General features: G+C 32.2%; 1 protein-coding gene across 2 annotated transcripts in view; it reads left to right on the top strand.

Moving 5' to 3' along the window:
* The first annotated feature begins 5,509 nt into the window (after positions 1–5,509).
* LOC120775825 (cyclin-dependent kinase 11.1) overlaps positions 5,510–13,411 on the top strand; it is a 28,192-nt gene continuing 20,290 nt past the window's right edge. Inside the window, exon 1 of one of the 2 annotated variants that reach the window (XM_040106181.1) lies at positions 5,510–7,924. In XM_040106181.1, the coding sequence (XP_039962115.1) occupies positions 6,262–7,924 (1,663 nt within the window). In that variant the 5' untranslated portion in view covers positions 5,510–6,261. The remainder of the gene's footprint in view (positions 7,925–13,411) is intronic. The other variant, XM_040106183.1, reaches the window with a different exon arrangement.

The raw sequence follows: 13,411 nt of genomic DNA, 5'->3' as shown, positions 1-13,411 counted from the left end.
TAAGGTCAATGCATTTTTCCAGCCTTTTATTAAATTGCTTAATGTAATAGTTTTTTCAGCGCGCCTTGCATAATTTGGTCGTCCACTTTTATTCGAGTATTAATTTTTAATAGTTATTGTTTCTAAACTATTTCAACATCATAAATCGTTTTTTGAACTCCCCGCAGTTGGTTAGAAGGATACTTTTCCAGCACATGTCGTGCATGTCGTGCACTTAATTTTTTTTTGTTATTTTTCTGCCATAAATTTTTCATTTTCTGTTTTAAATAGCCCAACAACGCCTTTAACTCTCTGTGTTCGTTTCGTTTCAACGCGGTATTGACTTTTGACACGAAACTTCGCGCACTGTATATTTCCACGCCATAGCTGCTGTTCGGTCAACGTGGCGTATGATGAACACGTTAAAATTTTGACGTGCCAATTGGAACGTTGCTCTTAGCATTGCCTATCAGTTGAAGAGGGAGAAAAGGAAGAACACACAAATGTAATTAATCATTCTATTGATTTATTTACGTACACAAATTGATTATTTGTGCCATTCGAGAGTAATATAAATAATAAAAACAACAGCAAAATATAAAAAAAACATGCAAAACTTATTTGCTTTCAATTTTACCGTGTCGCAGCTCAGCAAATATTTGCAAAAGTATATTTGCATTCATTCGCGTTCACTTTTATAAGAACAAAAAAACAGCAAAACAAATAGTAAAAATAAATATAAAATTGCGTAAAGGCTTGCTGTGATTGTGTTATGGCGTCTGTCGCCCGTTGCCCGCTTCAGCCGTCAGCTACTTGCGTCAGTGTCATTGTGCTTACGGTTAGTGTGGTTTATTTTGAGTGTTGCCAAAAACATAAATTCAATTATTCGGAAGGCTGCCATTTCTACGCATTCGGTCGCAAGTTTTCTTACACAATATTTGCTACACGCAGCTTCACCTTCGCCAAGTGCAGCATAGAAAGTGAAATTTCTCATGTTTGCAATTTATTTTCGCTTTTCTATTTCTATTTTCACTATATACTCAATATACTATAGTGGAATGTCAATAGTTAGCGTAAGCTATGCAGATGTCCTAGACCCAATTGAAAGTGGTTGCACCATTGCAAAGAAGCATTGCACGCACTTAGACTTGAAATTTTGGCGCGCATTCTCACACTAATTTTTTACTTATTAAAATATTTGTTTTATTTTATATTTTTTTATTTTTTTATTTTATATTTTATATTTTTTTTTTATTTTATATTTTATATTTTTTTATTTTTATTTTTTTATTTATTTTTAAATTTATTTTAAATTTTTTTAAATTAATTTTATTTTTTTGCTATTTTGGTTTTATTATTATTTTTTTTGTTATTTTAGCTTTCATTTTTTAATTTGGCATTCAAGTATTTTCTAATATTCAATAAATACATCCGTAAATAATTCCGTTAATGCGGAACGCGAATCGATGAAAAGAATATGTCGCCGAATTTTTCGACAGTAATATTTTATACGCAAGAATTTAAGGTCAAAAGGCCCTAAATACGTGTTGAGCTTGTTGGACTTAATATTTTTTTTTTTTATTTTCTATACAATTTTTGTAATTATTTTTTTATACAAAAATGTTTTACGTAATTTCACCATTTTTAGCGCGTGTGTTAATTAATTGCTGATAAGAGCCGACTTAAAAATAGCTGATCCCATTGATTACTTCACTTTGGTAATTAGCGTGTTCTATTATTAGATGCCATTTTGTCCATAAAATCAATCCTATAAGTTTAAACACATTAACACACTACAATTTGAACTAAAAAGCCGAAACCGTGAAGTAGCACTTAACATACGTTTTATAGGTGCAGTGGAATACTTCTTACAGCTGCACTCGAGCGTGGATTTGTTAAAAAATATGAACTCCTTTGTAGTAGCAATTTCGATCTGCTTAGTAATACATTTTTCTATGTACGCAGTAATGATATGCTCGGAATCAAAAGCGCTGATCAGTTATTTACCCCGTGTTTCTGATTGATTTTTGCATGTCTGCTTTTTTACAACTTTTTTTCATATTATCAACGAACTTTTGTAACTTTTATGGCATTATTTCAATATTCGAAGGCTTTCACTAGAGATCTGAGAGCGCTTTAGAGCTTTTGTCTATCAAATAAATCATAGGAAGAATTTTAGCAACCCTTTTGAGCATTCAAAAGCTTTAAAAGTAAATATTTAATATATTAATCAAATATTCTAAAGCTTACATTAAATGTCAGAGAGCTTTTACAATCTTTACGATATTTTTGTTATTTTTTTGCACTTGTCGAATGAAATTTCTCCTATTCTGTGCTATTCCACGCTATAATCGCCAAAATTATCATTTCTTCTGCGCATTAATTATGAGTTCTTCGTAATATAGACGTAATTGTACACTGCATTATTCATAGCAAATCCGTTCATACTCATTTAAGTCCTTATTTTTGACTTTAGCGCATGCAACACGCAAATTAGCGTGCAATTAAATGTAAAGGACCAAAACACGCGTTTGCATATATATTTAAAAAAAAACTACAAAAATAGTTTTAGGACCAAATGTTTGAGGCATTAGAATTTTCTCTGTTACACGCTTTTCATTTGTATTAGCCATTGACAGTTTGTTTGCATAAATTTTCGAAATAATTAATTAATGACCAGTAAATTATTAACGATTTCACAAATTTAACTAATTAATTTCCTCACATGATTAATATTTAATTAGATTGACTTGAACTGTCATTATTTGTAATAATATAAACTGTGGTACACACTGGAACTTCATATTGAAGAATTTAACTTGAGCACGCACTGTCAATTTATTGATTCACTCTTATTATGAGAAGTCAATGCTTTAGCTTTTAAAGTGTGTTTTGTCACATTTTTCAACTTAACTGTTTTTCTCTCAATTCTTCTTAACTGCAGCTGCAAATTCAAACGAATTTTAAATTTTTAATGCGACCATTTTCTTGCACTCCCCTTTTCCCCGCTTATACAAATATACACTTTTAATAGATCAACTCAAATGCACGTGGCAGTAATTCAGTAAATAAAGAAGGAAAAAATCAATTTCCTTGCTTCATATGCGGGTGTGAGTAGCACATAGACTACTAGGAAAACATTTATACTGTCATGCGTCAATAAGGGCCACGGGCTGTGTTGGTCAACATGCTATATACCAACAACAGTAGTAGCTATAGAAAGTACACCCGCACCTGTTAGTTTGCAAGCCAACTAACGCAGGTGTGTCCGAAAAAAGCTGGCCACTTAGAATGAGGTCATAAGTCGAGTGTTAGTTAAAAAAGGATTTTTAATGTCTGCAAGTCGGCACACACAGTACTAACTGTATTTGCTAGTTTGTATGTGGAACTGTTCTTGCAGCTGAAGTTTAGTCAGAGTGGATTGTACAAAAAGACACCCTCAATTACATTCATATAGTCTGCCCACAAGCCACTTTCGGTAAGCATTTACACAATTTTTTTTTATAAAATCTTGTGTTGTAGGGTATCAAATTTCACATTTCATTAACGCCTTCACAAATTATGTACACAAGTTGTCGTTTATTTTTCACCAAAAATTATACATTAACTTGCTGCGTTGTCAAACGCTTCTTTTATACTTATGTTTAGCAATTTCTTCTCGCCTTACTTTGTTTACTGACATGCTAGACTACGCGCTTGATCAATCTAGTTATAATCCTTAAATTTTCGCTGTGTGCCAATTAGTCACTTGAAATTATTTATACTAGTTTTCGGCAGTTTTTTGACGATTTCTGCAATATTTGCAAATGTCATTTAAAGTAGCCTGAAGAGTTAACGCAATTTCACAGGTTCTTGCACTGCTGGTACTTGAGTTTATACCGTATGAAGTGTACAGATTAGTTATCGATATCAGCCTTGAGTTTGATCACTCACCACGGATGACATATCTTTAAACAACTTTATTTGTTTTTAAATTTGAAGTGGGCACTTGCATGACTGTTCAATTATTACGAAATTTAAGTAAACAAAAAATGTTAATTTAAATTTTCTGTATCACATACACACATACATGTGTACATATGTATCATATTAGACTAACAAGTGTGTTCTTGTGAAATTTACGCCCACTTGGCATACGAGGCTAAAATTCTAAAATATTTTCCGTAAAGAATTAGTTTAAATTTCTGTTGTTGAAGTGTTGCAATATACTTCCAAGTTTAATCTCTTTAATTAGTAATACATATATTTAAAACTTTTAAATATTTATTTCATATTTTCATCAAGTCACATACATATTTTTTTATTATTTTATTTTTGTTTTGATTTTGGTTATTTATTTTTGTTTTGCGCTTCATTATCGCTCTAATTACCAATAATTTGCGTTTTAAGTACTAATTTGTAAATGCTCCATGTAAACCCTTGATAACATGACTTGGACTCGTGAAACTCACATGTAACTTTGTATGTGTGTGTGTGCGGTTAACATATTTACATACTTATAAATAAATGTAAAAGCCCTTTCCGGCTTATCAGCATTTTGCGGTTGAGCCGCAGGCTCACGGCGACTTATCAGCGCTGTTTTTTTATTTTTGTCTTCGCTGCTAAGTACGCGGCGTCATTGCAAGAATTGCAAATGTGCACATTGACTAAGCCCCAGCACTAGCTTGCTGCTCTACCACACATTCCATGCGTTGGTGCTAATGAGTTTCAATTATTTTTTTCCCCCCGTTTACTTCTTGTTTGCCATTAATTTCCGCTAATTCCATTCAACGTAATATACTATGCAACAAATATAAATTTACATACATATGTATGTGTGTATGGATGTGTATGTGAGATTTTTTTTTCCACCACACCGCCGTGTTGACTTCGCTGGGTGCCTCCGTGGTTCTATTACCTGTCGGAGCAATTATGTACTTCGGCTTTTCCACACACTCGCACACACACATATACATATCCGCTCCATTATGCGCTCTACTTGCCCATAGTCGGTTACGATAGCCACTGTTTGGCGCCTTCGTGTTTCTTTTTCGGCTGATGCGGTGTTCGTGCCTACCCGATGTACGATTCGCACATTCAGCGCTGCGTGTGTGTGTGCCTGTGTGCGTGTTTGTGCGCTGAGCGGATATCCAACTTTCGCTTTTCTATTTTCCGCGACCGCTTAAGCAGCAGTGGGTGGGTGGTTGGCTGGCAGCGGGTGGACATTTGGAAAATAGATAACATACATGTTACACATACGCCATGGACGCACATACGGACTTTGCACACGAGTGGATATATGTACATATATGCATGTACATGTGAAAGTGTGTGTGAGCGCTGAAAATGTTAGCTGCCGTCGTCCATTGTGCGCGCTGGTATGTGTTTCATGTTCGCATTCGCACTCACTTTCGTGTGTTCGCGCGCGTGTGAAGTCGTATTCGTATGTGTACGCCGAGGCATTTTTTTGTTGTAATTTTTAAATTCAGCATATTCGTGGCAATATGAGCGGCAACATGTTGTAGTTAGTAAGTCAGTCGGCGTTTGACAGTCACAGTAAGAAGAGGCTATAAACGAGTCCAATAGCCGATGATAATATAACACACGCGCTCATTGCAACAACAATAAGTAAAAGCGAAAAATTTAGAAATACAACAACACGTCAGCGGGTTTGGTCTGCAATACGTGCAAAAAATTCGACAAAATAAAGAGAAATAAACATTTTTATTGAAATTTTCAAATTCGTAACGAAACATAGAAATATAATTTTGTAAACATATCGATTTCGGAAATACAAAATTCATACGAAAGTTAATGCTAAATGTTTGCGAAATTTCTCAACACACAAGTAATGTGTTTTTACCGTTAATTTTAGTAAACAAGTGCAATGTGACTGTTTAGAAACAAAAAGTTTCCTTGAAAGAAAAACGCCACTAAACAAGTGTTTATAATAAATTTGTGCTCATTGTGCAAAACCAAATATTCAAGGACCCAGTGCATGCGTCCTCAGTGTCAGCGTGAATAACTTTCAGTGCAAAAAAAAAAAAGAACATTTAACTACAGTGCCTTCTAAAGTGTTTTTTTTTTCATCCACTGAGATTGTTAAGCCAATTAGTGGCATTTCGAAAGAAAGACACATAAAAAACAACTGCAAATTGTAAAAAGTGCGAACAGCAAGCAGGCAACACATAATTAAGTCGCCAGTCAGCGCGTTGTAGTGTCACAGTTATAGTGCATATAGATAACGTTAAAGACCGCAAAGACTAACAAAGAAATTACCCTAAGACCAACATTTCAACCCTGATGGCAACAACAGCACCGGCCAGCGCCCCCCTTATCAGCCACAGCAGCTCCGCCAACAGCAGCAGCAGCAGCAAGCCGATTACCATACCCTTGCTTGAGCGCTTCACCAGCCAGCTATCCACTGGTTCGGCCGACAGTGGCGTCGTTGTTGGTGGTGCTAATTCTTCCAGCAGCAATTCTGTGGCGTTGACTAGAAAAAGCCTTGCCGCCAACTGTTCATTGGATACGCGCTGCAATTCGCTATGTCTGCATGGCACGAATGTCAAATGGCAGCTCCAGAAGCTGAAGCAGCCCACCAATAAACAGTTGCTGTCGCAGGATAGTGGCATCGATGCCGTTGTCGATGGCGGTAGTGGCGGCACATTGGCCGCTGATGGCGACGCAGATTCGACTGCCGGTTCGCGGCAACAACTTAAGTCCATGCAGTGTTCGTCGTCCAGCAGTGAGTCGCTGGGCGGCAATTCATCGGGCCTGTCGCTGTCCAAATACTCGGAGGATGGCGGCGAGTCGGAGAACTCGTCGGGCATTTGCATGAGTGTCGGCAATGGCCGACGCATTAAGTATCGCAATAGCGCCAGCACCTGCACTCAAGGTTTAGAGGACCGCATCGAAGAGGTAGACATACCAGACGATTACGACGAGGAGGAAGACGACGTGGATAATGACGACGTCAATGTAGACGAAGACGATGATGAAGTCGATGTGGGCGTAGATGATGATTTGGACGTGGATGAGGATGAAGACGTTGAAAGCGATAGCGATTCGGGTAATAACTCGGGTGTTGTGGGCGAAACAGGCAGCGCCTCCATGCCCACAACGATCGGTACACTCAACGGCTCCTTTGGCAAGATCGTGCCAACGAAAGCGCTCGGCGTCAAAGAACCACCGGCAGCGATTCAATTGAACATCAAGTCGTCGCTACATGCGCCGCAGTGCGCCTCAGCGCCGGTAGGCAGTGTTACTTACTCAACGTCCCACCACAAAGCCAATGAAACAAATAAGCCAACCACTAGCAGTAGTAATCATAATAATCTAAACAATAATCGTAGTAGTAGCACTAGAGACCATAGTAGTAGTAGTAGTAAACCGCAAGCAGCCACTAAGTCCAAAAATCCCGAATCACAAGTATTGGCCACTGATGGCAATTATTATTTTCCGCTGCTGAAAATCTCCGACGATCCGTACATTGATTCGAAATTGATTAACAAGAAGGATGGCCTACAGGACACCATGTACTATCTGGACGAGTTCGGCAGTCCGAAATTGCGCGAGAAATTCGCACGCAAACAGAAGGAGAAGGAACAGAACCAACAGAAGGCGCAAAGGAAGCAAAGCAAACGCGAAGAGGAGCGTAAGAAGCGCACAACATTGGCGCCGAACGCCACTGCTGTATTCACGACTGACAAGCAAACCGCTAACAGCGGCGCGACAATGGAGTCCAAAAAACCAAGCAACGTCATAGACGCTGCTGCAAACTGTGATGATAGCTCCAAGGAGCAAAGGCAAAGTAGTAGTTATAAGCACAAATGCGATGCTGCGGCTGGGAGTGAGCACAAGACCGCTAATGAGGCGGATACGCGCATTACAGCGAGCAACAAGTCGCTGTCGACCGCATCCTGCGTGACCTGGAATAAAGTATTTCGCAAGTTCAAAACTGTTTTAGGTAAATGGCGATTTTTTTAGAGTAAAATTTTTTCTAATTCTGATATGGTTTTTAAAAGTTTAAACATTTTAAAAAAAATATTTATGTAAGTCTAAAAAGTTTTTTTTTGAAAGTTTCAAAGATATTTTTTTTTAAGTTTAAAGATTAAGAAAAAAATTAAGTTTAAATTTTTTTAAAAATTTAATTTTTTTTGTATTTAAATTTTTTTAAGTTTAATTTTTTGAAAGTTTCAAAAACATTTTTTTTTTTTTGAAGTTTTAAAGCGAAATTCAGTAGTTGTTTGTCGTGTGATGTTCAGAATTGCAAAGCAGTCGTAAAATATGCTTTCGAATACTACAGAGGCTTATAACATAATTCTATGTTCTTATCATACAAAAACATTTTTAGGAAACAACTTTCAAAATTCGATTATTTGTTTAGTATTTAAATTTTTAATTAACTTACACATTTTTCTTCTCTCTTTATAGGTAAGTCTGATATGAGAACGCAAGCTATAGCCAATACTGGTAAGGCACAAGTTTTTATAAAGTCAATAATTGTTCGACATTAGAAAACGTTTTGAAGCTTTGTAATACATATGTAGATTGGAAAACATTTATAGTGAATGCAACTTGTTGCCTATTTTTAGGCGTGCAGAAATTCGTGAATTTTCTTTGTAGTATTGTAGGAACTGTCTTACGTTTTTTAAAGGTTTTATAGACGTACATACATATGTATGTAAATTCGATAGTGTTTGTAATTTGGAAATTTTTATGTAAAATGTTTATTTTTATGAACTTTTTTCTTTAAATTTATTATTAAATTTTTTTTTTTAAATTTATAATTTAATTGTTTTTTTAATTTAATTTTAAATTTCTTAGTTAATAATTTAGGCAGGCATTTGTAATGTGCTTTTTTTCAGTAATTTCCGTTACTGTTTGCCAAAAGTATTTTCCGCTGTCAATGATATTATGGTTCCATTGTATGCATAAGTATGTATATATGCATATTTAATTTTTTTTTTTTTTCAAAATGGAAACAGCCATGCCAGATTTGCCCCAATTCATTGCCTCCTACGTATCCTATATTATATACATATGTATTTTACCAAGTACTCAAAAAAAAATTAAAAGAAAAAACACGAATTTTTCTATTTTTGTGGTAATTTTATTTTTAACAGCACTTTTCCGGATATTTTTGTAAATTGAAACTGAGTTTCCTTAAATGTGGCACAGCTTGCCATAATTTACTCGTGCAAAGCGTTAAATTAACAATTTGCTGTTTTAAAACTTTTCGTCGCTACGTCATAAAATTAAAATTTTAGTGCTTTTTGACACTTGGCTATTCAAACCTATTTTTCCTGTTATGTACATATTTATTTCGCATTTATTTACATAATTCGTATTTAACTCAGCGATGACCGAGTTAATACGCAACGCATATCGTTCTGAACTTTGATTGCTGCCTTGTGGCCAATATTACATAGTTTGTACGCATATGATTACATGTCTATATGTACAAATTCATATACATACATATATTTACGATGTTGATATTGCTATAGGCGCAAATGTAGCACAAATAGTAAACAATTCGCAGAACAAAGACGCATTTTGCGTGCGTGTATGTAACCTTATTAATTCCTTATCATTACATTTATTTGCTTACTTATTATATTTTTTTATTGTTTTCGAATTTTTTGATTATATACTTTCAGAATTTTTGTATATACATACATACATACATATGTACATATATATTTTTTTTTATAAATATTATTGTTATTTTTTTTCTAAAAAATATTTGTATAAATATTTATAAAAAGCAAAAATATTTTTTTTAGTTTTTATATTTTAAAATTTTTATTATATTTTTTAGTGATTTTTTTAAATATTTTTTTATTAAAAAAAAATTGATACATATGTTTTTATTAAAAATAATGTTTATAAAATTTATAGATATTTTTTTAGAAAAATATTTAAAATTTTGTTTTAGAAAATATATTTTATATATTTTTTAATTTATATTTATTATATATTTTGCTTTATAAATTTTTTCCATTTCCTTTATTTCTGGTTTTTTGGAAAAATTTTTTGTTTTTGTAAAATTATAGATAGGTTTTTATAAAACATATTTTTTGTTAATTTTTTATCTTTTATAATTTTGTGTTTTTAAAAAAAAAATAAAATATACATAGATACATTTTTATAAAAAATAATGTTTATAAAAATTATAGATATTTTTCTAAAAAAAATGTAATAGATAAATAGAAAAAATATTTTTATAAATTTTATCTTTTTTATTTTTTTTTGATTTTTAATTTTTCTTTTTTTTTTTTTTTAATTATAGATATTTTTCTATAAAAAATATTTCTGTATTTATTTAGTAATATTTTTAGTATTGTTTTTATAAAAAAAATTATCTAATTTCTTTTTATTAAATTTTAAAAGTATGTAATTTATAAGTACATTTTATAAGACTAAATAAAGGGATGTGTTTATAGTATACGATTTTTGCTCGCATAATACAATTATGAGAGATTTACACATACAAAGTTGCAATACACGATAAGACTTTTATTATTATTTTTTTTTATTTCCTCTACATTGATTACAAATAACCGCAATGCGATTAAGCCGAGCAAAAAGAAACGTCTTCAACGCGTCATTTACAAAAATAATTCAATGAACGCACAGCAGCACAAGAACAAATGCGTTATTTATCATTTCACTTTGCTGCGTGCATTGGCTGCCATAGCTATAAAGCTGTGCCCCTTCCCCTTTTTACATGCTCACTCAGCTTAGACTGCTTGTCAGTCTTTTTGTCACTTGCCGATAAGCAGGCGCTATCAGCATGACTGTTGCTTATTTCACTTTGCGCAGCCTCTTTCATACATACATTCTCTTTGTTTTTATAAAATTATAAAAATTGTATAATTTTCTCTTGTCTTTTTTCCTTTAATTTAATACTAAGCTTTGTTTTATTTTTACTATTTCTATACAGTTTTTAATTGTATTTTTGCACAAGTTTTTTCGTAAATGAATTTTTGATTGTGTTTCTTGAGCGCGGAAAAATCTACTATCTGTATAATTTGCACAATGAAAGCGGTCATTTAGGTTATCGCGCCTAAAAAGTCAGCTGTTTTATGGAGTGAGCGTACGACGACAGGGAATATTCAAGATATACATAAATAAAACTCCGTAAAAAAAAGAAAACGTAAGAATAATGAACTTTTTTCACTTTGGGTTAGGAAAAGTATGAATTTGCGAATATTTTTGTTAGAATCAAATTTTTTCTGCACATGTGAACAGGGTATTATTATAGCTCCCTTGCGTTAAACAAAATTTTAAGAATAATTTTTAAAACTTTTAACATTTTATTTTATATTTTTAACTGTTTATTTATTTTTTTTTTGATTTTTTTCGCACATTTTTATTGCGCGTGTGAAATACCTTGTTTTTATATAATTCACACTGGCACCCCTATATTTTAAAAATATTAAGTGTAATTTTGAGGATTTAAAAAATTTTGATATTTTCTAGCTTTTTTTCTATTTTCTCTTGAACTCACGCATTTTTACTTGACGTGTGAACAGGTAATTAGTAGTATAGAAATTGCACAAGCCTTCCTGTGTTAAACAAAATTTTAAGTATAATTTTGAAAATTTCAACATTGTTTTTTATTTTTAGCACAGCTAATTTTGTTTTTATAATTCGAATATTTTCGTTGAGGTTATATCAATAAATTTGTGCTAATCAAATTTTGAGCATTTATTTCTGCCATCAAATTTTGCAGCTGCTGCTGGCAGCGCAGTTAGAGACATTAAAAGTAATAACTTGTTTACTAGACATTTTAGCAAAGACATTTCTGCTCAAGCGATATTTAAAATAAACAATTAAAGTGAGGAAAAAAGTAGAAAAAGACCTGTCCATCCGGCTAAGTCAAAATGCTACGGTGATTTGCCTATTTTAAATATAATACATACAAATGTACATATTTAAATAAGATGCGTTGTGCACTCAAAAATACATATGTATGTATTCTATATGTACATATATATTATGCGTCTAGTATATGTATACATAATTTTATATATTATATTTGTTTTAAAGAAATGGGTGTGTCCGAAGCTGCCTCTCATTTGACTTTTTTCAAGTAATTTTTTTATATTTTATTTTTTATTTATTTATACAAATGTTTTTTCCAATACTGTATTTATTTATTATCACTGAGTTCTTCATTGCCTTACTTTTTGTTTTTTATTTATGTTTTTCGTTATTTTTAAATACAAATTTTTGACGCACTTACAACTACATATGTACATATGAGCATCGTATGATTGGCGGCATTTTTTATGCCTGACTTATTTTGGCAACATTTCAAAAATAACAAATAATTAAAAAAAACAGCTGTATTACTTTCCGAATTTACGCACATTTAGACTTTCCTAAGCGTACTTTTAAAAATTTCGTGTTTTAACAAATTTGTCAAAATTTATCTTTAACACATTGCTGGCGCTGCTAGACTACAACCACCATGCCAACACCCACTCAGTGTGGCTAAAAAATTTCAATTGCAAGCGACAAGCAACGAATTTATGCTATGCGTGTGCGTCTGTGTTTATTCTAAGTAGAATTCGAAATTTCGTTAATGCCAATGCAAAAAAAAAATGCTTTTTTTTATTTTTTCGAAAAATGCTGTCGGGAAAGCTCTTCTATTTATTTCTTTTTAAGCTCCTAAATGTAGGCTATAGTGTGTATAGAGACGGTGTGTCGTAGCACACGTAGCATATATTTTTTACTTTTTGCCTAATTTTTGTGCTAACATACATTCAACTGAAACGTGCCGAAAACACTCATGATGTATAAAAATAAATATTTAACGAAATATCTGCAAATATTTTCGACTGACACTTATGTTATTGTGAGTTTTTGTTATTAAAAAGTGTGCGGACTTCTGTTTTTTTTTGCCAAACATTCGTATAAATTCTTATTAATTTTCAAATAAAACATAAATTTAAATTTTCGTATTTTTTTATTTTTGATTCGATAGAAAAGTATTTTTATTTGGTACTTTTTATGTAATACTCTATTAAAATTTTTTATTAAAATTTGTATTTTTTTTCTTTTAATTTAATTTTAAATTTCTTTGGTAAACATATTACATAATTATTAATTTTTTTCAATTTCCATTTATTTTTTCATATATTTTTAATTTTCGTATATGTTTTCTTATTTTCTTCATATTTCTTTTTTAATTGTTATCTATTTTGTTTTTAATTTTGCGTTTTTTAAATTTTCTTTTATGTTTTTTTGTATTTTGTCGATTATTTTTATAAGTTTTAGTTTATTTTTTTTTTTTTGATTTTAGTAAATTTAAAAATTTGTTTGACATTTTTTGGAATTCATCATAATAATATTTTCCGTAATATTTTTTAATTAAATTTTCCCAGAAACCTATAGCATACGAAAACTTACCATCGCACATTGACGTGCATAGCGCATTTAA

This window comes from Bactrocera tryoni, chromosome 4 (genome assembly GCF_016617805.1).
Source record: "Bactrocera tryoni isolate S06 chromosome 4, CSIRO_BtryS06_freeze2, whole genome shotgun sequence".
Classification (NCBI taxonomy): Eukaryota; Metazoa; Arthropoda; class Insecta; order Diptera; family Tephritidae; genus Bactrocera; species Bactrocera tryoni.
This window is presented reverse-complemented; position numbering and strand designations above follow the sequence as displayed.